The sequence below is a fragment of the Zonotrichia leucophrys genome, chromosome 4, assembly GCF_028769735.1.
Source record: "Zonotrichia leucophrys gambelii isolate GWCS_2022_RI chromosome 4, RI_Zleu_2.0, whole genome shotgun sequence".
In the NCBI taxonomy this organism is placed as follows: Eukaryota; Metazoa; Chordata; class Aves; order Passeriformes; family Passerellidae; genus Zonotrichia; species Zonotrichia leucophrys.
The window spans coordinates 34,392,705-34,420,595 of NC_088173.1; the positions used below are offsets into that span (position 1 = coordinate 34,392,705).

Here is a 27,891-nt window from a genome sequence, read left to right on the forward strand (position 1 = left end):
GCTGAGCATAAAATGCATCCTTCATTCCAACAAACAAACCTTGTTTAGTGAAGAAAATTTGATATCCTAACAACACAAAAAATGAATGGAAATTATTCTGATTGTTCAGTATCAAGAATAAAAGGTGCCATCACAGAAACACAGCACCTTCTAATTTACAGTAATTTCTACCCATAACATCCAGATGAAGGATGAAAAAGCTTTTCTATACACATACACAGGAAAATACTGTTGCCAAGTGCTTCCAATCTAACTTGATTTATGGGGAAATACTCTATTACCTTCCAGGATCTGCTATCCTGAAACACACAAAAAAATAAACTGTTCAGGGTATCTGTCCTGGCTACATGGATCGTATGAGCTGTGAGATATAAGAATGGAAAAAAGAAAAAAGGCAAGGAACAAAACCACTGTGAGTGACTGAACTGATTTAAGGGAAAACCAATCATCTGATCACTCCAAGAAGTGTTACTCCTCAGATTGTTAATTCTTCCCAGGTGGCTATCAGGCAATGGGAAAGAGAAGGGAAAAGAGGAAATTAGAAAGGAAGATCAGTTCTGGTCTGTACTTGTCTTTTTGTTAATAAAATAGAATGAAAACCAGGGCACAAATACTTTTAATATTTTAAACAGTGTAAAAAATCCCTGCCAAAAAGCAGTTACGGTTCCCATACTGCTTATGGAACAGGGGTGGCAGAGCACGCTGTGTGGGCACGTTCACAGATGTACACACAGCATCCTGTGTAATCAGGTGTGGATTCCCACTGCCTGATAACCACCTGTGTGACAACCTGGCCTGCCCCTCTGGCTGGGCAGCAGCGCATTCTGGAAAAGAAAACTTTGTCAGGAAATGTCCCACTCCTCAGACTCGTGCCAATAACACATCACATGTCCCACCCCCAGTCTGATGGTTCCTTCCTAAGCTGCAGTAGCTGGAAGAGGGAAGGTCCCCTGGAGCCCCCTGGATGTTACCAGGAGTCAGAACTCCATCCCAGCTCACAGAGAGCAGCTGACAAACCACATGCCTTTGCAGAATGCCAACTGGTTGGTTTAAAATCACTAATTCACCTTAAAAAAATACTGGAAGACCTGAGCTCAGCTATTACAGACAGAGGATGGGACAGGCCAATTTACTTCTTCAATAGCTTGGATTCTGTTTCCATTTAACAGTTGTAACTTTTGGCCCGGTTTCTGGCCTTCTCCCAAGCTAGAGGCACATAAGCTATTTTAGACATTAAATTACTTCACACTACAGGCAATTAGTGAGGCCAAGAAGCCACCAGAGAGTTGCACGTGATGAATGTAATTGCTCATAGGAAATCCTTCAGGGTTTTTGACCTTGTTGCTAATTTTTTTTTCTTCTTCTTTGGGAATATCCTGAAAAGATCACACAGCTGGGACAACACTGTTGCCTCAGAAAGAAATTATGAGGTAATGTACTCATTAAAGAATTAATAACTTCAGAGGCTAGAGAGTTTAGGAACAAGATCATTAAAAAGATCTTTTTACCACTATATAGGAAATTTTAAATAGAAGTCTGTTCAAGTTAAAGCCAAACAATGTTCTTCAGATAAATAAATAAATAAATATCTTTTTAATAAAAGAAGAAATAACAACATTCTGCAGAAACCCAAATCAAAGGTGAGGAAGCACCTGCTGCCTTCCAAGTTCCACCACTGAAGACACAGCAGAACTGAAGCAACTGCAATGAATTTCTAGGACTTGCCTTCATATTTATTTCCAAAATTTAAAAGGGAAGTTCCTTAGGCCAATACAGAATTGAAGCCATAGCAAATGATGTACCAGAAACACTAGACACCTCCACCCCCAGCATTCAACCAGCTAAACTGGGCACTGCCAGCAAGGAAGCTGGAGCAGCCTGGAGTTCACAGTGGCACTAAGGTAGCTTTAGAGCCTATTCGAAAAGACACCAGTGGCTTTTGAAATTCATGTTGTGCTTAATGGTGTGGCAGCCACAGCACATTACTCCAAGCCTATTCATAGAAGCTGCAGTCACTGCAGTGCAGATATTTGCTGTGCTTGCTCCTTTTCAGCCGTTGACAGTCCCTTTAGATAGGTTTGTATTTTTTGGGTGTGCAGTGAGGTGCCCTAAGAAGGTTAAAGTCCCTACAGAGAGGAAGATGAACTGCCAAGAGTAGTGCTCCTTCTCTTTAATACAGAGAAACTGATAAAAACAAGCATTAGATAAAAAAATAAATAAACCAACCATAAAAAAAGCATCAAAGTCTAACAGGAAATGTAATAACACTCCTTGGGTAACCACAAGAAATGCTCTGAGCTTCACTGGAGTTTGTCACCACATACAGTGACAAATATGTATTCACATAAATCATTATGCCCACGCTGATGGATAATACTTTACTCCAGCTGCCTATTACACAGAAGGCATTTCAACATGCTTTTGCAGAGCCTCAATAAAAGGAGCATCAAACGGAAGGTTTAATTTTTCATCATCACAGGAACACTCTGATTCCCGCGGGAGCGCTCTCAGCAAAGGCAGGTGGATCGTGCCATCAGAGAAATGCAGCAGACCTATGCCTTGTAATGAAATCAAACAGCTCACTAAATCTAATACACACTCGAGCTGAAATTTGAGCTTCCAAAGCAACAGCCCATAACCTCAGAAATTAAACCTAGCCGAAAAGCATTGATGGTGCTCTTAGATGTGCTATTTTAGTGTCGTTCTTGCTTCACATGAAAAGTTTCTTCTGAAAGATAGAGCCAAGCTGTGTGGGCTTGATACTGCTATTAAGTCCTGTAACAGCATTATTTTCCTGCATGCTTAACAATGCTGAAAAATGGAGATTTAGGTTTTCTTGTCTAAAAGGCAAAAAGACTTCCACATAAAGTGAATTTAATGGTTTTTGCTTGTGGATTATTTTTTGTTTTGTTTGGGGGTTTTTGTTGGCTTTTTAAATACCTGTTCATAATCTTGTTCTTAAAAAGACATGCTACAAGAATGAAAGTAGCTTTTTTTTTTTTTTTAACCGGAAAAACAGAATACACACCCCCACATTAAGTAGCCCTAGCACAGCAAATACATTTAAAACTATCATTACTCCCACTTTAAACTCTATTATACTCTATAGTATTACAAAAATGTAACAATAGAATGGTTTGGGCTGGAAGGGACCTTGATTGGACCATTTTGTCCAATCTCCTGCAATGACCAGGGACTTCTGCAACCACGTCAGGTTGCTCAGAGCTCTATCCAACCTAACCTTGAATGTTTTCTGGGATGGGGCATCCACCACTTCTCTGGGCAACCTGTTCCAGTGTTTCATCATCTGCATTGTAAAAAAAATTCTTCTGGTAGGTTGCAGTTCTTTTGAACTGTTTGGTTTCTGATTTGAGATTGTGGGAGCAAGTCGGTTGCCTAAATTTAGATATCTCTGAGATATCCTAAGGTATTTGAGCCATATAGAGGCCAGCAGATATGGCACAGGACATGGAGGAGACCCTTCCAGAGCTGGAGCTAGAAGCTGGATGAGATTACCATTACCATACAGCACATTCAATGGCATGCAACATCTACAGCAAGGGAACTTAAATGAGCCCTTTCAATATTTAAACATATTTACTTTATGCCTTGCTAGTGTACATAACTTTGAAAGAGTACAGTTTATAGCAAGGTAGAAGTCTGTAAGAATGACTGTAGCCAGACTGGATTCTTCTCCTTAAAACACCCTGAACATGAAATGAGGTTTTCAGGAAGTTTTGAAGCTCTCATCAAAACTCCTGACCATCAAGAGGAACCCTAAGAATAGTTTATCCCAAGAATAATATTTACTGAGGTTTATATTAAATTATTTATTACTTGTCTTCAGCTATTCCTTTTTTACTTCTTGCTATGCAGGAAATTATGAAAACACAGCATAAAAATCTCATCTGGTTCATGCAAAGCTCACATTATACTCTAGAAGCCACTGAAGCTCTCTGGATTTCTGGAAGAAATTGAAGGCAGCTGAACCACCATGTTGTTTGTTCAGTTCATATGCCTTTGTTTACAGTAAACCATGGTAATTCCACCCAAACCTGAGTCCCAGCATGACCACGGACTGAAAGCAGCATTAGCACAACAAGCATATTTCTCACCAATGAACTACAAATGCCATTCTAACTCAATCCTGTAAGATGATACTTTTTACTTACAAAAATAATATGAGAAAACTTCAAGGCACATACTACCACCCCTAATGTTGTCCTCAGAATTCAGTGTAGTACGTTGAATATAAACAAACATTTCCATGGTTCCTATGACACCTGCTTTAAAGAAATCTCTTTCCATTCTTGTATTCCCATTTCCTTCCTATGCACATACTAGTAAACAGCTTCAGGAAGGGTATTCCTATCCCTTATATTCTGCTACTGATGGATATAAGTAATTTTCTGTTTCCGACACCTTACCACCCCTCCTTTCCAGTACCTGTAACACTCTCCTTCCCCTCACACACACACACTTGTATTTCCTCTCCAGTCTGCCTGATAAAGGGACACTACCATCTATTACACCCAAAACCACACCAAACACTTCCCTCTTTTCTCAATGAGGGAAGCAGCTGCAACAACAGCCTTTACTACTCTCAAACCTACCATTAAAAATAGCCAATGAAGATCTAATTTCACATATTTGGGGTTTTTTTAGGAAAAAGTTTATCTCCCATCTCCTATCGCAACTTCTGCTCAGTATCAAAATTAAATATCCTTTTAATGATCTTTCAACTTGTCTTCCAGAGAGCAGTAGACATTAGCTGCTCTCCCTCCTCCCTCACTGTACTACTTCATTAATGTGAACTCAAGGTCTCCTGCCCCCTTCCATAACTTCTAATTACCTATAGGTAATATGAACAATGTCCATTAGCATAAAGATTATTTTTGGCATTATAAGACACATTTTAAGGCTATCAATCTTCTTCCAGACTGAAAATTATATATTTTCCCACCTCTGGGTTTTGCCTGAAAGCTTTTAAAAGTAGCATTCCATGCAGAGGTTAGATTCACTGCATTCTCTTTTAATTTTATTCCCAGCTATTTTTATTCCACTACATTCCAATTTTAAATTGAAGCTTGCTATCATTTATAATGACTGACAGAAATTTTTAAAAGGATAATTTCATCTTTTCTTACATTCAGAAACAGTGTTTAGAGTTTGGTCTGTCATTCTGTGAAACTGGTTTAGATCTGCAATCTGCAAATGTACTTCTAAATACCAAAAAACATCTCTGTGAGCATCAGGCAGAAAACAAGTTCACCATTTGACAAGGCTTGTCATTTGAAAATACAAGTAGGACATATGTGGCTCATAAATGCAAGCCTTCCATGTAGGAAGAAATGTCTCATTAGTTGTCTGCTCCAGCCCATTTATTCTTCAATATTTAAAGGCAAACCTGCATGTGACAAAGACGAGAACATTGACAGAGGCACTGTAAAACACACATGCACGATTATATTACACATTCAAAGGTAAATGGCAAAAACAACAACTCATTTCTTGCTCTATGTGTTCATAAAGCGTCAGTAAATGTTGCTGAATTTGAAAATAAAGGCAGGTTTTTGGTACACAGAACCTGCAGAATGAAGTCACAATTTGCCAGTGTGCTCTCAGCCTCACAGAACAATTAACTCCTCCTCCAACCTTACTTCTCCTACTCAGAAATTGCCCTGGTCTAATTGGTGACTGCCCAGTGGATTCTCCCTTGCTGCCACTGAGGTGTTGAAGCTATCCTTCCAAAGAACAAGAGGTTTAGTTGTCCTGAGCTGCAGTCAGTGCAGCAGAGCAGGCACAAGGAAGGAAATGAGATGCCCTCTTGGAAGAACTGTACTAGCTCCCTTATCTTTCCTGAAAGATGAGCAAGGCAGGAACTAAAGCATCATTTCTCCTCTGGCTTCCTCTAAGAGCAGCAGTTAGCTGCTTGTGTTGAAAGAATGATGCTGTCCCAGTCCATGTGCTGTAGCCTTGGTAAGAGCAAAATCTATTCCATATAAGAGAATGAAACCAGAAAGCATCAGATTAAAATCTCCTGGATTTCTATCACATTTTTCAAAATAAAAAACTAAGACTACACAAATCATTTGCTAGAAGTTTTGAAATGGAAAGATGCAGAATTGTTCCTGCCATTCCCTATACTGTTTGTAAAACAACTCATTCTGCTCCCGAAGGCATTTAACAGTGGTCACAGCTTAACAGCTAAGCATGTAAAACTAGCTACTTGAAAATGCCTCTTGGAATTTCTACACACAATTTGTTCATCTTCCACACAAACACATTAAAAATAAATAAATAAAATCTATTCCCACCTAGAAACATTTGAGAGGTAATCTCAGGTGTTCTGAGGAGCCTTTTCTCTGCATGCCATCAATATTAAATCCTTCTTTCCAAAGCTGTGTTTGCCCTTTCTTCCCAGGTCTATTGCTTCTGATTATCTGATTAGGCCACCTTATATTTATTAAAAAACCCAAAAACCCTACCAGCACACAAAGACAAATAGCAACTGCACATATTTCATGTGGTACTAAAATTCTTGAAGGCTGAGCCTAAGGGTATGATTTCATGTGAAGCTATATATTGATTCAGAAGATATTCACAAGCTTTTATCCTGCTTTTACTGAAACTTAAGATGACCTTATTTCTACTTCCAGAAGCCTGTATATATAAAAAAACATACCAATGCATGCACTTCAAAATCACTTCAGTTAAATTTCTGAGAGCCATCAACACTAAATTTATATAAGAAAATATGTAAACATTTCAGTAACAGGGCTTGCAAAATCTCAATACCATAAATATTGCACAGGACTTGGCACAAGGATGTATGTGCCCTAAACAGAGAATTGTATGACCTTAGTGATTTATTATTTGTCCTTTAACAAATGAAGGTGAAAACACAACAAAGCCAATGTACAGGATTCCACAGAAAATGCTAACTTTTTATTAGGTCTTCCAGATCCTACAAAATTCTATAGTAACTGTATAGTAATCTATTCACTTTCAGAGGATAGGTAAAAAAACCCTTAACAAACACTTATCTTTCCACACCAAACCCTGTAAAATTTATTTAAAAGGAGCTGGAAAGACCTGGATTATCTTCTCAACTGGCACCTACTGAACTGACCTTTTATATAGGTCATACAGCCACTGAAAGATGGATATTACTAAAAGTAATATGAATGTACAGAGCAAGAGGCCGGTGACACACCACAGCAGAAATCTGCTATGAATTAATCAACTCCTGGATGGAGTAAGAAACAAGGAAAATACTGGTACCTTGCAACATTCACAGTAAAATTAAAATGCTTAAAACACCAGTGACAAATGCAGATCAAGAACAGCATCATCCCTGTTCTGCAAAAGTAGGCACGAAGAACCTTTTGTCCAACTATCTGGAATTTGATGGTGCACTGGAGGTACAGGTGAAAAAATCATGAACATACCTTTTCAAACACCTAACTTCTGAAACTGATTTGGCTTTAAAAAATCTTAAGGTTACATTAAAGCATGACAATATTTTTTCTAGTTACAGGTAAAGACTTGTTTTGTAAACGAAATTAGCCTGCACCAACCTATACTGTAACTTTCCTGTGCTGTAATCAATCAAATGACAATAACAACAACAAACTTTTAATTTCCACAGCCAAGGATCTCTTCCCTGCCTAGTCAAAGACAAAACAACTGCAATAGGCAGACATTAAAAATAAAACTGAAGACTGCACAATTCCCCATTAGCATGCAGAGGAACAGAGTTATAAACCTAGCACTGATCAGGATACACCTGTGCTGCACAGAGACAAAGAAGCTTCTTGGTGCCCACAAAGGCCTTGTATGTGAAAATGCTGTCAAGCTGTTGAGATCCCTGGCTCTCAGAAACTTAAACTAGGTCTTCAGTGGTTGTTTTTGGGTTTGTTTTTTTTTTTGCCTTTTGACCCTCTAGGTGAAGAACCTTTTCCTGATATCCAAACTAAACTAGCATTATGACATCTTCTCCCCCTCCATATTCTCCAGGCTGAACAAACCAAGTGGTCTCAGCCTCTCCTCATATGGTTCCCCCTAAATGTACCTGTAAAATCATACTGTCATCATTTTCTTTATTCTATTGCAACAGATAACTAACACCACAGTAACAGTCAATATTACTGAAATCTAAGTATTTGCTTACAAAAATTTGTTTCTACATAGACAGAGTCTGTGTAGGAAAAAGCCACTGTTTCCAGAAGATAGTTTTGGTGCCTGCATTTGGCTTTACACACAGAAGCAGAAATGGAAGGTTTTGTCCCTGTAAGTGCCCAATGTGTGCAACTCCCCAGTCATTTCATGTCAGCTTGGCTGGCTGATTTGGGCCTTTCTAGATGGTCAGTGCATGAGGAGTGCCTGTGCAGAGGTTCTTTTAAATTCCAGCTGCCAGACTGATGTCATGCATTTTGTGAAGGGCAATTTTTTTGCATCATGATGCAACTGAGCTGCTCTGCACTGGAGTTAAGTGTAAAACTGGAATTCAGGCACCCATGGCAAAAATTGTACTAGTGATTATCTGATGACTTCTGCTGCAAGACCATGACTTAAAGCAGGAGCAGCACTTGAAACTGAGAAAACGGCAGATCTCAGATTTGTTGCTTTCAGTCAAAATTAAAATTGTTGAAATGAGTCCACATAAAAATCTAAAAAATACACAAACTACAGTTTGTGCTTGAGTTTACTCTAAAAAAATTAGCTCTTTTTTAATTAATGTTCTTATTTGAATTTCAGCTGTAGTTTGCCAATCATGGTATGAAACTGAACAGTGCTTTGGTACGAGCCCCCTCTTTGCTGGTATCCAGGGTACAAAATATCTTCTCTAACTGCCAGTATTACAAGCTACCACTGCTTTTTGCTGGGCAGAAACCTCTCCAAATAAAGCTTTGCCTTAAGCCCTAATGTAGGAGCACAGAAGTCTCACAATCTCAATACCAGCACCCTTCTCAGTCAGAATAAATGCTGTACATTATGCAACTATAAATGCTTTTTTTCTCTCTCTTGTTTCACTCAGTCAGGTTTTCTTTTTGTTCCTTCAAAAGCAGCTGAGTGAACTTCTTACCATAGTGGTGATGAGCAAAAAGGCCCTGAAAAATGTCATGGGCCAAAGCCACAAAGATTTCATCAGACAGTACATGAATATTTTATGTTACTGCTCCAAAAGCCATCTGGAATAACGGCTACACCAAACCTTAGTCCTCTTGCTTTCCCTTGTGGTTGGCGCGCATAATCTTGCAACAGCAAACTGTATTAACCCCCCAGCTCCACCAAAAAAAATGGGAAAAAAAACCCAGAACAAAACAACTAAACAAAAACCAAAACAAAATGCAAAACCAAACAAAAAAACCAAAACACACAAAAAAGCAAAAACAAAAAAAAACACCCACCACCCTAAGAAAGCCAAGAGCTCAGCTGCTTGATCTTGCTTCTGGAGCTGATGTACACACTTGCTGAAGTGTACACACAGAAACCACAGAAGAGACAGATAACAACAAGATCCAGAAACAAGAAATTAAGCATATTTGCCCTTAGAAACAAGGGAGAAAGTGTTAATCTTACTGAAATAGGATTCTTGCAGTACTGGCAAAGTTGCTGTCAGGATAAATTACTTGCTTCAGCAAATACCAAATACAGAAGCAAGCCTGCCAGGGTGCCAGACTAGCTCAAACAACCACCCCCCATCCAGCAAAGCATTTCTACATTTAGTTCCTATCTCACCACTTTTCTCCTGCTCCTATTTTTGCATCTGTACTTTCCTCCCTCTCCCTTTTGCAGCTATATTCCAGATAATGGCAGGAATTTGCAATTTAACATTAAAACCAAGATTAAATAAATGAAGGTTTTTTTCTTAATTAAATCTTAAAAAATAAAAATATTAGTACAAGAACAATGTGGTCTTGAAGACTCACCATGTATCTATTTATACACTAATTCTACCACATTAATAAAAAGTAAGCACTGGCTTGAAATTATCACCATACTACATCTTCTCCCAACTCTGATACAAACATATTCTATAAGACACTGTATCAAACTAATAAAATATATTTTTTTTAAAGTAGACTCTGCAAGACCTCAGTGCATTTTATTTATCTATCCACAGTTCTGAAAACCACTTATAAACAGTACCCGTTTAAACACTGTGGAGAACACAGCATTATGTAATGACAATATTACAGGACCAAAGTTCATACAAAACTAATTTTTTTTCTATGATTAAAATACTGTCAGGATATTTAGAAATGCTTCTCTAAGGTCCTCTGCAGCATTCAGATACAAATATATTGGGGAAGGGAACTGAATAATATCAAAATAATCAGAAGAATATTCTGTACTAATTCTAATAGTAGTATTCTACTTTATACTAATTCTTACTAATCCTAGCCAATTAAGCTGCACATAATCCAAGTCCTCAAGTGACTAGAACGTGAGAAAATAATTTATCCAAATAATACTAGGTAATTATATTTTTGTAAAATCTGGGATATAAATAGTAAAAAATTATATTTTGAGCCACTGAATCATCCTAATAAATTGCTCAAGAAGCTGGAAGAAGATGCCATAAACACAAGATAATCAGAAAAATGCTTAAGTTGTGGGAAAAAAAAAATCAATTATGTGAATAAACAAACCAAGAGCCAAATATTGTATTGTATCAGCAAACTACAGCATATGTTAAAATATGGACTAGAAAATATACTGATGAAGTATACTTGCATTGTCAAAATCTAATGGCATCTTAATACAGAAATAACTTCGAAGGAGCTTCTTCACAGAAGTCAAAAGAAATAGAGCAGAAATTGATATTCATTAGAAAAACCAGTTGTGAAGAAACAGTTGTGAAAAACAGTTGTGAAGAACGATGCAATGACAGAAAGAAGTAGGTTAGGAAAGCTCAGCCTAAGAAACATATTTTAAAATACTTTTTGGTGGAAACCATAGAACATATTTTTGGTATGGGTTCACTTTCCAGCAGCAAATTCAATGCAACCATCAGTGACACTAGCAAGAGACAGTGGCACATTTTAGGTACACCTGTGAGAACTGTGGAGTTATGTTTTACAAAAGCACGTGTATCTTCCTAAGTAATTTATTGTAAAAATATATAATTGTTGTACAGCTATGTACTCACATTTTACCTACAGACACACACACACAACTCCAATGAAAAGACGTAGCCAGGCCCACCAGAATGTGAATTATAATTAAAACCACGTGCAAACAGAACCTGAGTGCAAATTCATTCTAATGTCATTGTCATATTTATTCAGGGAGTTCAGAGCTCACTAACATCAAGGCAGAGCTCTCCACTGCCTCAATGAACTTCAAAAGATAGCTTTGCTGAAATAAAAAACTAGACAGCAAAACTTATGCTAGTTGACTAGTTTAACTGACTACAAAGGTCAGTATGATCCAGTAATATTTTTACAATTTTTACCATATTTCTACCACTTATCTAAAACTCTACCTTGCATGTTCAGTTTGACTACTCCAAGAAGGCTAATCCCTGTTTCAATATAAAAGCAATCTACATAAAAGGAATACAAAGTTCTTCATTCTGATGGGGCAAATCAGGAAAGGTCATGCTCATGTGGGAGATTTGGTCACTTATTAAGTGATGATTTTAGTTAAAACTTTTGGCTATAAAACATTCAGACGCACTAAACTGTCTCTATGTGCACCCTCCCAGTATTAATTTTGAAAGCAATTGTTGTTCCAAAGCACTGTGAGTAGGAGTACAAGTTTAAGACACCAACAGATCCAAAGCTGCATCACAAAGTGTAGAGGTGGAAAACAAAAGGGGTTGGGGACTGGTGAGAAAAATGTTCATTTTCATAGCAAAAGGACTGACCCAAATACTACCTTCTTTCTCTATGCTACTACCAGAAGTTTATTAACAGCAGAGGTCTTACATAGATGAACAAGGTTGGCATGGCTGTACACTGGAGATTTAGGAACTTATTTCACCACTGATCTAATTTCATACCATAGTTTAAATGAAACATGAAGAATAATCTTTAGAAGAGATTTTTGCATGGGGTGACAAGTAATGGAAACTGCTCCTCTATTTCCACAGTGGCAGCTTGTAGCTGTGACCAGAGATTTGTTTTCTTCTTATAATAAAGCAAAAATAAAAAGTTTAAGAACAAAACCACCATCCCCCACCACCACCCCAAAATCCCACCATACTGATTTGCCTGGAAGGGACAGGAAAAATAGTGCCACATAGAGAATTGAAATTCCTAGAGTATAAGTGATCCTTGGCTAGTCACTCATTTTATTTATCCTGCTTAAAAGAGGTGTAAAGATACAGTTTGACAACTTTCTTGGCTGCTTTATGACATGTTGAATTTCTGCTGGGGCAACATCAGTTATCTCTGAACATATATTTGTTCCTATTCTGATTATCTTCACAGAGATTTGACACAAAAGCTGTTGATTAAAAGAAGCATCTTCCTCTTGAGCTTGCAGATGAGGATATATTGCTTTTACCTGACAACTTTTCAGCACTTTCTGTTAAATCCAGGAGGGAAAACAGAGGAGAGTTTTCAATTCAGATTTAAAAACAACTCATAGGCATGAGCAATTTCACATGTTACATCCACATGCTCTTCATCACCTGGATGATTATTGTCTCTGTAAAGGGAACTCACCATGAACACAAACATGTAAGGAGAAAGAAATATGAAGAGAGCAGCAGTCTGACAAGGCACAAAGTTCCCAGCTGGATTAAAAGCACTGTGCTATTTCCCACCCAGCTGAGGCTCTGACCAGAGGCAGAAAACTGCTGTATCTGTAATATTAAGGTACATAATGGAGTGAAATACAGACTATTGGACTTATGCAGTATTTCTTTAGATACACCAAATGCTCATGAAAAATACATGTGCCTACCAAGCGGCTCTGGACAATTACATAACCAAATGTGTCCCTGATGAGCAATTTCTAAATACTTCTCAAAAAAAAAAAAAAAAATCTTTCTTTTTCTGTCCCTGGCATTCGTCATGTAAGCCTTGAACCAAACCACTTAATCTTCATGAATTCAAGTGGAGCCAGACTGCACAAAATCAGCACTATTATTTTCTGTCAAAACCATAAAATCCTAACAGTCCAACTGCCCTGCAGTGAGCAGAGATGACATCTATTAGATCAGGGTGCTCAGTTGTAAGCATGCTGTATCAGCATTTCTCATATATTTCTTTCTCCCACTAGAAAAATGATCAGCATTGTTCTGATAATAGAATGCAGGGTGCAGAGAAAACATTAAACAAACCTGCAATACAGAGCTATACCAGGATTCAGCTATGCTACAAACTGTGAGAATTTCTCCTGTGCCTCCTTTCTCCTGTTTCAGAAATTCTGGATGACCAAGGCATTACAGACAATTTAGAGATCAAATTTAAATTCTGCATAAACATCCTTATGGTCATATATGAACACAAATACTGAAATGGGTAACTACATGGACAGCTGGCACTCCACTGCCAGAGTATTAGACCTACATTTTTATCTGTTACCTTTTACTCTTCTTGAACAGCAATTACAGCAATTGTAATTCTTCTTACAGCAAATTACAGCAACAGTTGCATATTACCAGCTTCACTGCTTTATCTATAGAACCAGTCATTTTTTAGTGCCAGGAAGACTCTGAAACCTATCACAAGGAAGAAAAAACCTTAACACATAGGAGGAATATAATGTATGACTTCAGAAGTTGAGAGACTGTTTAGATGAGAACAATTCTTTTTGGTTTTAACCTACTGGACTTGAAGGTAATGGCACCAGCTATAAAACTCGTATCAAATGCTCTTGGTTACAAAACTGTTTGATGAGCTGGTATTTTCATAACAATAAAAAATTTGCAGGGAAATCAATTAAAACTAATCTTAGATGCTGTGCACTCATCTTCATCCCTCTCCTACTTGCAATCAGTTTTTCCTAAAAAAACCCCTGGATAACTGGCTAACTTGTTGGGAAATTTGTTAGACTTGGCAATATTACGTATGTTTTTATCAGAAATTCTTCCATCTACCTACCATTATTTATCTCAAATTACTCAAAAGCCCTAATAACTTAGTATAATCAATTCCTTCTGTAGACTCTGGCAGACATTCTGGATTTCTTCCACACTTGCTCATTATTTTGCAATGCACTTTCTGGTATTTGTACATTTACCCCAAAATGCAACTGGTGTGATCAGCTCCATTGGTGGGATTTACCTGACTGACCTGCAGCAACTAATCAAAACTATGGAAGTACTAAATGAGAAAATGGTTTCAGTGCTGCAACAGCTATAATTTTATGGTGTTCAGCCACAGGTTAATCACAGCCAATTGCACAGAACTGCTGATGTAGCAACAATACATATTAATAGGGTTACTATTTTTAATGCCTATTTCCAAGGTGCTGCTAAGACCTGGCTTGTTGAGGTAGCTGGGGAACAATCTATACAAATTTGTGCTGACCTGGACCACACTGCCCTGCCATATGAAAATGTTTCACTCAGACAACCACCGAAGAAATAAGAAAACGCATCACTTGCTTTCTGAATACATGGAGTAGATACCTCTATCACCATCACCTCTACATATGGAAGATAACTTGTTTCATGGTCAGCCTGGTTTCAGTGAGGCTGTGGCACACAGACACATGTAATCTACAAAGATTGGGCCATTAAGCCAGTGGCAGAACAAACAGAACAGAAACAGAGAAATTTTCCATTTTCAGTATTAAAAATTAAGGGTATTCATTTCAGACTGATAATTTCAAAGTGTGGCTCAAAAAACATTCTGAATGTAGCCTTCAACAGTGCAAGGGCAATGACAAACTGGTAACTGAGCTGAACCAATTCAGAAGGTTTTTTTACTGAGCCAGGATTAGTGTGACTCCACAGAGGCCCAGAGCTGTGCACCCATCCAACCTGTAAGCTCACACTCTAAAGTACTCCAAGAGTGCCAGCAAATAAACACACTGTCAAGGAGCACCTGTTATAAAGAACAAAGATCTTTAAGAGAAAAGGAGTCCAGGAAGGCTGGACATTCTTCAGGAAATCAATTTTAATGGCACAGGAACAGCCCATCCCCATGTGCCAAAAGACAAACTGGCAGGGAAGACAACCAGCATAGCTGAACCGCAAGCTTTGGAACTTCAGGGGGAAAAAAAAAAAGAGTTTAAGATCTTTGCAAGAAGAGGCAGCAAACTCAGGAGGACTCCAGAGACTTCATGAGGCTACACTGGGAGAAAATTAGAAGGGACAAAACCCAACTCGAACTTAATTTGGCTACTGCCGTAAAAAAATAACAAAAAAAAAGTTTCTATAAATACAAACAACAAAAGAAGGGTTTGGGAGACTCTCTATCCTTTACTGGTTTCAAGAGGAAACAAAGTGACAAAGGATAAGGAACTTAATGCTGCTTTTGCATCCATCTTTATAAGTAAGATCAATTGTCCTCAGAGCTGGAAGACAATGGCAGGGAACAGAATGAAACCACCATAATCCAAGGGGCAATGGCCAGCAACCTCCTGGTGATATCAGCAGCATTCTCTGTTGCTTCTAGTGAGAATAATTCTACAATGCTCAGAAAAGGTCATTCTTACCATGATGATAAGTGTAAGAATTTTAGTTTTACATTAAGAGTTCCATTAAACCTGTGTAAGAATCTAGTGTTATTTTCTGTTGGGAAATATGCTGTACCTTTCAGTACTTCATCTTTAAAAACAATCACCAGGTGATCTCCTGCTAGACATACACACATCTATGGGGCTGTTGCCAACTTACTGCAAAAGTTCCATACCTTCTTGGTGATTTCTAATAGGCAACTCCTCCCAGCACAACCAACTAACTCCATCTCTCTCCTCACCCAGCTAACCCACTCTTTTGTGGCACTCACCTTCTTATTGGACACAGCTGTGGCCTGTTAAGGGCAGGCCTGTTCCTAATCTTTGGTGATTAGTACAGCTGCAACTCCTCAGGTGTGAGACTGCCTTCTGCACTGCCTTTATTTTCTTACATTCTGTCCCTCCACATGGGGCCAGACAGGATCCACCCAAGGGTATTAAGAGAGCTGGTGGAAGAGCTCACTGAGCCATTTTCAATCATTTACCCTCGTCCTGGCTTGCAAGGGAGGTCCCAATTGATTGAAGGTCAGCCAATGTGACGCTCTTCTACAAAAAGGGCTGGAAGGAGGCTCCCAGAGTCTACAGGCCTGTCAGCTTGGTGCCAGATCTGCTTAAGAGCCACCACATGGAATGGACAGAATTGTTCCTGTACCTTGAAAGTGTGTAACTAAATAACTGACATTGGGTTTGTTCATTGTTATTAAATACCTTATAATGGGTAATTTTGGGAAAAAACATCTTTACTGCCAAAGTCAATACCTGATTATATCCACTTATTCCCAATATTCTCTACTACTGTGAGATACACTCCAAGAAAAAAATCAACACCTGAAGTGCAAGTATGGGGTACTCTGTGTGTCTTTCCACCCAGCTGGGCATGGGTACGCCAATGTATATTCCCAAGTGAAAAAGCCAATTTAACATGATAAATTTGAATTCTATTACTAAATCTAGTACACTTTCATCAGTATTTATTTAAATTTATGAGTAGATGCAGTGTCAACATACCATGAAATGAAGGAACTACCAATTTCCAGCATGACTTACTGGATAAAAGGGACTGCATTAGATGCAGAGTTGTTGAATAAAGCAGCAATGCTACAGTGGTTAATTACAAAGTTACTTAAAGGAAGAAAATCTGCAGTATTTTATAGTGTATTCAACTTGCAATCAGTTCCTAGCATGGCTAACACAGTATCAGCATACATTTCATAGAGGACTGAAGGAAATGCTTTAACATCTCTAAAAAATATAGTTTAAGGCCAATTCCATATTGACCAGCAATTAGCAAACAGCAATTAGCTTGCTCTCAGTACTTTCCATCAGTGGATTGCAAGTGCACTATAAAAGGGGACTCTAATTATGCTTATTTTACTGATGAGGTGAAAGATGCATGGGGAGAAGTAATGCAGCCAGTGATATCTGACAGACTAATTGCAGCCTGAGTGGTATCACTCTGCCCCACTAATCTCAGGCAACACTAACGGCCCTCTCTCACAGCAATTTTGACATAATTTTCCACATTTCTCTTTTTTTTTTTTTTTGAGGTTTTTTTTCCAAGTTCTAAATCTAAAGACACTGTATCGGACACATTAACTTTTAATGACAGCCACAGGCAACTGCAATTTCCCTCAGTAAAATAAATGATTAATTAGTAAAACACAGTATGCAATATATGTCCAAAGTGACTTAGCCCTATTGCTAATTGTAGCAATTAGCTAAAACTCCATAGCCTTCATGGTGTTTTGCAGAGCACCAAAGAAAAAAAAGCACGGGCTGAATAATTTATATTCCAAATTACACAAACATATAGAGACATATCTTAGCCTTCTAGATAAGCAACCAGTAAGGTCACTTCTGACAGATCCTTAAAAATACCGAAAAGTGGAATTACGCAGCTGATAAACAATATATTTCATAAAGAATACATGGAAAATATGACCTTATTTCTACAAGCCTAGAGATTCTCTTTTTATTATGGCATTCAGTAAAATTAATCTACAAGCTCAACAACTAAAGTTTGAACAAAACCCCATTATCACTGACTAGATGGATTCCTTCCCAATACAACTGCATTTTTCCATTTTGTTTATTTCAGCATAAAGGCCTTCTTTTGCTAGGTACAAAGCCAAAGCCATACAAGTTTTGCTCCAGTTTCTCTGCCTGAAGTGTTTGACCAAAGATTTTTAAAAAGGCAAAGCCCTAAAATGTCCCCTCGATTAGCCAGACTTCAACACTGCCTAAGCCAGCTATAACTCAAGCCATAAAAAAAGTTAACAGATGGAAATAATTTTATTCTCATCTGGAAGAGTGCAGGAAAGCCAACACATTGCTTGGTTAAGAGGCGTTATATATTCATTATTGCTGATAGCAATGAGTGAGAAAGAAGCTGTAGTCTAGTTTTCAGAAGCTCATTGGCCAAACACAATCGGTTCCAGAAATGTTGTAAAACATAGGAAGTATAAAACATCAATTGTTCTATACTTTCCCCTCAAAATGAGGGAGAAAAAAAAATGACAGAATAATTGAAGAAACATTCAGAGCAGAGAGGCCTGTCTCAAGTCAGAAGGTAAAGAATCAATTTCTTAGGGGTGGATAAAGCTCCCAATTTCATCCAACTCCGATTTTCTTGTCTTCTCTCTTTCAAATGAGAGGACTTACTACTGACAAAAAGACTTTGAGAAAATAAAAATAAAAAACAAAAAACAAGCAGTCAAAATAAGCATCCAAGATCTGGAGAGAAAAGGGAAACCACAAAATCATGGACAGGCTGCAAAACAGTTTGCACTGTCCGCTATGCTGAAGCGGCTTTTATCCAGCTGCCCATGCTGGGTAATATGGGTAATTCTCTGGTAGTACTTTTTCATTAAATTATGCATCCCACAGGCCTTGGTTACACAATTTATTGAAGATGTGTCTGTCAGAAATGGAACATCCATGAGAAAAAGCTGCAGACAAGATTGAGAGAGATCTTCCAGAGCACTTGGAAAATCACCAAGTTTCCTCACATGCCAGGGCCCTCCAGACTACCCAGCTTAGCTCAGTGAGGTTCCCAAAACCCTGGGTAACAGCCTGCCTTTGAGCCTTGCATGGCCCAACCCATAAAGAATTACTAGTAGACATTTTCAAGGCTTTTTCACTGAAAGTGAAATGGTAATTAATTCTCTTAATTGAACGATCATTCATTAGCCTTTTTACTAAATAACATTCTCAATCTTGAAAGTTACTGCCATGTCTTCAATTTCCCTTTTCAAGATAAGACTAATAACAAGCCTGTAAGTCTGCTGCACAGTATAGCATATATTGTGTGCAGTTTTTCCATTTAGATGCTTCAATTACAAGCAACTGCAGCAAAAAAGCATATTTTACTAGCCAGTATTACATTTTGGCAGATCATAATTAAATTATTCTTTAGAAGCAGCGCTCAGTGCTTAAGAAGAAGGATTACATTGAATAACAGGGCTAATATTTTAACTCAATTAGCATGTTATTTTTCAATAAAGAGGTATACACTACCGTAACTCCTTCTTCCATGGGTAATATCAGCTATAAAACAAAAATAGTGCAACTTTTTTTTTGTGGTAACCCATATAATTTTCCCCATGCCATTTGTACACTTTGTATATTTTTTAAGTGGATGAAAACATGTGATATATTATTATTTTTAAAAATATATAATCTTATTTTTCACTCTTGCAAGTATAGAATATTTCAATTCTATAAAAGACTGCCAGAGACTATGCTTTTCTACATCTAAAAATGCCTGAGCGTTTCACAGTAAGGAAAGAATTTTTCTTTTATGTCTTTTATTCTGTACTGTTTTGAGTTTGATTTATAATATTGGTTGGGGCAGAAGTGATTCTTGGATGAAAAAATTACACCTAGTTGCAATGGAAGTAAGGGATCTTCTCCATGGAAACTGTCTGCTAAGTATGCTCAGATGACTTATTTATCAGATTCTTCAGTACAATATTTCAATTTTATGGGATTATATTTTCCTAAAATCTTTCACTAATAATTTAGAAGTGACATAAACATATACATGTCTGAATATCTGAAGATAATCAAGTTGTGTCATTTCAATATAAATTTCTAACATATTTCAGGGTCACGTCCTTGATTGTTCAAAACAGCTACTCAGGTTCTTTCAAGGTAAATTACAGCACATATGGACATCCAAATGTAGTATTAGGAAAAGGCCATTTTGATTTCATAGGCCAAGACAAAAAGAAAACTACAGAGACACACTGTGCTATAGCCAGTTGGGGAGATGAAAATTATATAGTACAAAGGAACAAACAAGTAAAAGACTGAATAATTAGGATGAAAAAAATAAGTTCAATGAGTTACATAAAGAGGTATTAGTAAGTGGGCATGAAATTCCAGTGAGTCACATGAAATACCTCATGTTCCTTTTGTGGAGATCACCTGGTGATTGTTTTTAAAGATGAAGTACTGAGCAATACAGCGTATTTCCAAACAGAAAATAGCACTAGATTCTTACACAATTTTAACGGAACTCTTCACTTAAAACTAAAATTCTTACACTTATCATCATGGCAAGGATGACCTTTTCTGAGCATTACAGAATTATTCACACTAAAAGCAACAGAGAATGCTGCCTATATCACCACCTGAATGTTAGAATGCTATGTCATATAATTTCATAATTCTTATTTAGTTCCAAAAAAAATGAAGTTACAACTCCTTTAAATCCACTCTATAATCTCACATTCTATAAAAAAGCAACTAATGGGGAATTAATTATTTCAGTTCTGGATTCAGTAACTCAGAAGGGGATTACAGATCCATACAGTACAGATCAAGCTCCTAGTGAAACTGGAAAGCCTGGGGCTTGCCAATGAGCAAAACCATGCTGTTAGGAGGACTAATTGCAAACTACCATGGCTAAACCTTTGACAAATCTTTTCAGATAGAACAACAGTTCAATTTAGATACAGATGACCTAGAAGTGAGCAGTAAAACGCCTCAATTTATTTTCAGTCTTCATTATATGAAACTTGGAACAGGATAAATTCTGTTTTCATCTTCAGGAAAAAAGTTAACAATGATGTAGTCACATATTGGAATGGTTACTCAGAGATTACAAGGAGACCCCATTAAGGCACCAAAAGTCTAAGTGGGCAAGGATTTGAGCAACCTCTCCTGAGTTGGCCTTGCTTTGAGTAGACCTCTAGAGAGCCCTCTGCACATAAATTATTCTGTATTTCTATGAACTACATAAACAGAAACAAACAAACAAAAAACCTTCTTGCAGATCCACACAAAACTCAAACTGCAATTCTCTAACAATGAAGATCAAAGTTCACAGTGTATACCAGAGTAAAGACTCCACAGCTGGAAAGTATTAAAAAAACTCCCCAAATAATTTAATTTCTCTAAAAACCTAAAGACAAACAGAAAAGAAAAGTTTCAAAGCAACACCAGCATTCCATAGGGAAAGCAGGAGAATATATCAGGACAAGACAGGCCAGGACTCTTGAAATTGTTCAGAGTGGCCCAGTGAATGGCCTACAAGATCTGATTTCAGCCATCATTTACAAACTCAAGCTGGCTGAGTTAGAGTACTAACTCAAGTACTGTTACTGAAGAGATTTTTTTTCCTCTGCATTTCTCCTCTAAATGAATTCCATGTGACTTCATAATGGATAACAACACGTAAGAAAACTGAAAAGTTCTAAAATGCTGGAAGAAAACAATAAAATGTATTTTTACCAGAAGCAGTTGGCCTCCCTGTCCCCATTGTAGTAAAAGCTCAAAAAAAGCTTTACACTCTGGACACCAAGATAGTAGGATCATTTAAATTCTGCTCAAGTATAAACTTTCTGACCTTCACCATGTTGAGGCATGACTATTTATACTTCTGCATCAATTCCACGTATTCAAGACATATTAAAATACATTAAGTCCATAAACTTTACGGACCCTTTTCTGCTGCTTAGTTCATTAATGCTGAAATATATTAATCTAACAAATAAGTGGGTGATTACCTCTTGCAGAACCCTCTTCATTTTCAGAAGCAATGTCTTGACAGCCGTGCAGTCTTGGAGCATCAGTCTGAAGGGCAGAGACTCAATGCCCCCACCTTCCTCCAGCCCAGGGAAAGGCCACTCCACAGACGGGCTGCCAGCCAGCTGGCTGACACGGGGGTGCCTGGCTTCTCCTTGCTCCACCTCCTTCGACAGCTTCAAGGACAGATTCCTTGTGAGAGAAAACAGAAAGGTCAACACTAAAATATGAAAAAGAACTAATAACTTGGGGGTGGTAATTCCTCTGAACTTAAAGACACACATTTGCTTTTAAGCGCACTACCATGAACAGCCTTTATAACATACTTGCAGCCATATGGTGCTAGCAATAAAATACACATTTATAAAAGGACCATATTCTACAGGAATTAAAACCATGTTCTAGCTCACGCCCTACAAAAAAAAAGTAATTTTCTTAAAACAAAATACCCTATGGGCAAAACTTCTACAGGTCTATTATATTTCAGTTGAGCTTTACAAAAAAAGGAATCTGTCATGCACTTTCAGAAGCTAAGTCAAATCATAATCTTCTGTGCACGTTGACTTAAAACTTAGAAAGAAACAAAAACTGGAAAAAGAAAAACAAAAAAAAGAAAAACAAAAAAAAGGAAAAGAAAAAAAGGAAAAGAAAAAAAGGAAAAGAAAAAAAGGAAAAGAAAAAAAGGAAAGGAAAAAAAGGAAAAAAGGAAAGGAAACAGGAAAAGAAAAAAAGGAAAAGAAAAAAAGGGAAAGAAAAAAGGAAAAGGAAAAGGAAACAAGGAAACAGAAAAAAGGAAAGCAAAAAAAGGAAAAGAAAAAAAGGAAAAGAAAAAAGGAAAAGAAAAAAAGGAAAAGAAAAAAAGGAAAAGAAAAAAAGGAAAAGAAAAAAGGAAAAGAAAAAAAGGAAAAGAAAAAAAGGAAAAGAAAAAAAGGAAAGAAAAAAAGGAAAAGAAAAAAAGGAAAAGAAAAAAAGGAAAAGAAAAAAGGAAAAAAAAAAAAGAAAAAAAAAAAAGAAAAAAAAAAAAGGAAAAGAAAAAAAGGAAAAGAAAAAAAGGAAAAGAAAAAAAGGAAAAGAAAAAAAGGAAAAGAAAAAAAGGAAAAGAAAAAAAGGAAAAGAAAAAAAGGAAAAGAAAAAAAGGAAAAGAAAAAAAGGAAAAGAAAAAAAGGAAAAGAAAAAAAGGAAAAGAAAAAAGGAAAAGAAAAAAAGGAAAAGAAAAAAAGGAAAAGAAAAAAGGAAAAGAAAAAAAGGAAAAGAAAAAAGGAAAAGAAAAAAGGAAAAGAAAAAAAGGAAAAGAAAAAAAGGAAAAGAAAAAAAGGAAAAGAAAAAAGGAAAAGAAAAAAGAAAAAAGGAAAAAAGGAAAAGGAAAATGAGAAAAAGAAAAAGAAAAAGAAAAAGAAAAAGAAAAAGAAAAAGAAAAAGAAAAAGAAAAAGAAAAAGAAAAAGAAAAAGAAAAAGAAAAAGAAAAAGAAAAAGAAAAAGAAAAGAAAAAAAAAAAAAAAAAAAAAAAAAAAAAAAAAAAAAAAAAAAGAAAAAAAAAAGAAAAAGAAAAAAAGAAAAAGAAAAAAAAAAAAAAGAAAAAAAAAAAGAAAAAAACAAAAAAAGAAAAACAAAAAAAAAGAAAAAAAAGGAAAAACAAAAAAAGAAAAACAAAAAAAAGAAAAAAAAAAGAAAAACAAAAAAAGAAAAACAAACCCCTCCCTTCTGGGCTTGCCCAGTGACATAAGATGAACCTACTATTGTATGAAACGGAATATGGAATTTAATTAATCTCCACTCTCTTAGTTTTAGTTACTACTAAAGCTATATAAGCAGAACATGAAACAAAAAAAACAGTAAGTTGTGGGTGAGAATCAATTAAAGACACAGAGATTTTGATGGACTTGAAAGGTAATGAAAGATCATTATTTTCCTGCTTACACACTATCTTCCTTTAATATCAGAACAAGTAATCTAATCATTTTTCCTATGATGAAGAAAGTCATACTAAATTAACTCAGTACAATTAAAGATGCTAGCACACAAGCAGTGAAGAAAACCACAGTTATTATTCATTTAAAATATTGTTCCAATTTTCCATTTCATTTGAATTTTTATGCAACACAAAACCGATTCTGCCATAGTTTGGAAGGACAAAGAACATCTTCCCACATAAGACTTTCCTTAGCTTTAGTTTCATAGGATCCACAGACAAAACCAGATTAATGTGATTTCTTAAGCAGTTCCCTATCCTACTAAAAACTGGAAATTAGGATACTATAACTATCTTTTATGGATGGCTAATTTTTATATTTTGAAAGCTATGTAATATGCAGTAAAAAACCATGTTCGATCAAGCCATGTACCACAGAGATCACACACAGACAGATCCTCATGTTGGCCAATGGAACTAAAATTTCAGGCTCTTCAAGACTCAGAAAAGAACAAAAATTAGTCTGTTTTAATTTTTAAATGCACTGAAACATATTTGAATGGAGCATTTTGCAACCTTTAAAATAAAAATATGAGGTGGATTGTAAAGTTTCTTTTGATTGAAGGATATTAAATCACTGCTGTTTTATAGCCTTTAAACAAGATCCAGGAATAAATCACACAAAGAAAAAACAACTTAGGAAACTGACGTATCATAACATAGACCACTTTTAAAGGTTTATAAAAGAAGCCATATGCAAACTATTGGAATCTACACTTGCATAAGATGTATGTATCCAGAAAAGCACATTATTTAAATTAAGATGAAACAAGAAGGTTCTCTTTCTTCCCCACCCAGCACCTGCAGACTAGAAGGCGGATTATTCCTTAAAATATTCTATACATTCACTTTATAATTCCCACTGCAGTTTCATCTTCCTCATATTCCTCTATAGGCACTCTGTGTGGGTCCCATCCTGGCCCTGAGAAAGGGCCAATTTGAGAAGTACTGTCTCCCAGGAGGAGTCTTTTAATGCCCATCATCAGAGAGAAGACCCTGGTATCACCAGCCATGCCCTGCTCTCCTGTGAGGAGAAAATAAGTGGTGTTCTTGGAAATCTGTCCTCCCCTCTGGAAGAGATACATTGTTTATGTATAAGCTATAAATGTACTAGAAATATAGCAATTCTGAATTTCAAATAAAGACAATATTTTCAGTTACTTCAGTGGGTTTCACATTGCTATCACACTGTTCAACACACAAAACTACCATCTCTTCAAACACAGGATCTTGCACTGAAGTATGAAAAGCACTGTAATAATACATTACCACTCACAGTCTTTAGAGTTTAAAATCTGACTCAACTGTTTCTTGAAAATGGTGACTCAGAGTTCAATGGTACACAGCAAGCATTCAGGTTATACAGCCCTTCCTGATAGTTCAGAGGGACTTTAACTGATCTGTGACAGAAAAACTCTGCACTCTCTGATACAACTCATTCTACTTGGTGCAGAAAAAAAAGCTCATTTAAGCTTCATTCCACAAAAGGTATTCCATCAAGTTCATTATTATCAGCTTCTAAGTGGTCTGTTACATTATCATTGCAGTAATCCACCGCAATTCATCTCAAAGCAGCAACAGACATTTAGAAAGGGAAAAAAAACCCAAAACCACCCAATTCTTCCTAAATTAGAACTTTCACTTTAGTAAGGCATCTCAGCCTCTGAAGTTGGAGTAGGGCTGGTTTCTTGACTGGTAGTGCAGGAGCTCCTTACAGAGGGCCAGACACCTCGACCTTCCTAACATGCATTTATTTTAATCAAAACATTTCACAGCCAAATATTATCTATGACAAACTTCTTAAGTCCTTGGAAAAAAGCCTCAAAAGGTCTGTTTTAATGACCAAAGCAATGTATTTCCTGTAAATAACAAGACAACATTAACTACATAACACTATCAACAGTATTTCAGAAAGGCAGTTCAGCCACTTTTAAATACATGGCTACAGCCTGAGCTCTAAATTCACCGGCCATACGCTCAGGCTAAGTTCCTACTTCAACAAAACCACACCTGAAAATGTTCTGAGCACTGGAAGTCAGTTTCAAAATGCTTCTGAAATGGCTCAATCCAACCCTGTTACCACTCTTCCCAATGAGTCCCTGGCATGGTTTGGTTGCCACTATAGATAAACTGGATTACTCTACTCCATTCTGGAGGATGTCAGTGGTGCAGATGTGCACTCAAGTACCATCCCATATAGAGCTCACCTCAAATCCCTGAGCACTGCAAGGGAGTTGTGAATAACAGAGAAAAGGACACAATGTTGGTAGAATTACTACCACCATAAGGTCAGAAAATCCACAGAAACCTTGTTACAAGTCTGTAAATATTAAATACACTGAAAACATGTGCAACTCAAGGGTACTTCGTACTTTGGTCCTGCTGGCTTGTTTCTTATATATCTGGACATATCCACTGAGCATCACAAAGGTACTCCCTCATTCCTAATTGATACAACGAATTAGAAGCTACAATATCCAGAGTCAGTAAAATGGTAGTGCCATTAAGGCAGACTTCTGTTTCCAAAGCAGTCTTTATTGAAATAATATGCTAGCATTAAGATAATCAGTCAGTGGCTTTCAGCATTTAATAGCCTCCATCAATCCAATGTAACCACATGTTAACTGAGCAAGAGACACAGTTGTGCAGATCCTTTGAAAGCTCCTTTTCCCTAAGAAGGTAGAACAAAACAAATTTTCCCTTATGAAAGAATTCTTATAGCATTTTATTTAAAAAAATAGGAATAAAGGCAAAACAGAGGAAAAAGGAAAGGAAAAAAAAAAAAGGAAAGGGGACCCAAAGACATGGATTTGCAGCTTGAGCTTGTTTAAGTCATTCTTCCCTTCTTACTGATCCTCAGATCAATGATTTGAAGAGCTTATGGTAATTTGAACTTCACTTACATAAAGATCCCCAGATTATGTGGACTTTAATCTTCTTAGTTTTCATCAGCAGTGCTCAAGATGTTGCTAAATCAGAATTAGCCTAAACTAATACAATTGGTTCCCCTGAGTCTGCTTCTCTTGATATCAGCTTAACAGAGGAGAACCCATGTAACACTGTTGGCATCAGGAAGGCTCTGAACACCAAGCATAAGACCCCAGATGCTATGAGAAGAGCTGAACACACTTTCTTTCTTCCCTCAGGGCTTATCTTCTAAAGCAGGGTCTTAGAAAAAGCCTTAAATCTCTAATCTGCGGTGTTTAAGTGTGTAGCTGTGTGTGTAAATATTCATCAAGATACCATGTATATACACACATGTATTTTTATAGCTCTCTCTGTGTGTTTATATATATACATATAGTTGTAGATGTCATACATATATATAAACACATAAAAATTTGGTCTTGGTAAATTTTTCAAAACAACAAGTAGCTCTCATTTGTCTATAGCTTGGCCCATCCTTTTACATTAGAAGAAAGGTGTTTTTAGTTTCCTACAGAGGTTATGTCCTGAAATCCTATTTCATATTAATCTAGAAAGAAGTACAGATTGAAGGCTTTCTCCCATCCAGAATTTTCTTTTTCCTAACAGTAAATAGGCTTTCCTCCTTCAGAGAATTAACTAATTACTGTTTTGATAAATATGCCTCAGCTGGCCCACGTAAGACATGTAAGAGCAATTGCTTCTGCTTTTTAGAGGAAAAGCTGCCTACCTCAAATACTTCCAAAATACAATTTGAAGCAATCTGTGGCTTTCCTAAAATGAAGTACATTACCTGTGAAAACCTACTATAATCCCATACTGAATCTTAATCTCTGAGTCATCTCCTATTTATATCATTCGTAAAGAGACATGTTCTACCCCAAACAGTTCACTACCAAAATACAGGGACATATTTTGGAAAAAAAAAAGCAAAGGCCCCTCACCACATTTAGCAGAATTAAGGCAAAGACTTTAAAAAGCATGTCCCTAAATATTACAATGAAGATATAAAATAATGTCCTGCTAGGTGCCTAAATGTTCTCAAGACGCAGTCAGGGAGGATAAAAAAATTGGCAAACTCTTCACTCAGTTCTGAAAACACAGACTTTGCAATATTAAGATAAAAAGCTAACCAGAACTTAAACACTTGGCTAATTACCTGTATTAGCATTCTTTGGCATCAAAATTTCTACCTCTCTCTGTCTCACAATTTCTCAACATTGCTTCTGTTCTAACAGAAACTGCTTCAGAAGTTGCAGGGATAAGATTTCAGAATCTTATACATCAGTGTGTCATAAGGTAGATGTTGTTTGACATTTTAC

The 27,891-nt window shown here is 36.8% G+C and overlaps 1 protein-coding gene across 12 annotated transcripts in view; it reads right to left on the reverse strand.

Annotated features, from left to right (window-relative positions):
- Nucleotides 1-27,891, reverse strand: part of CCSER1 (coiled-coil serine rich protein 1) — a 633,522-nt gene that overhangs the window by 344,479 nt on the left and 261,152 nt on the right. For all 12 annotated transcript variants that reach the window (XR_010439885.1, XM_064711079.1, XM_064711082.1 and 9 more), the window contains one exon: nt 21,657-21,867. Coding sequence is in view for 11 of the 12 variants with exons in the window: in XM_064711079.1 (XP_064567149.1) it covers nt 21,657-21,867 (211 nt within the window). In the remaining variant the exon portion in view is untranslated. The remainder of the gene's footprint in view (nt 1-21,656; nt 21,868-27,891) is intronic.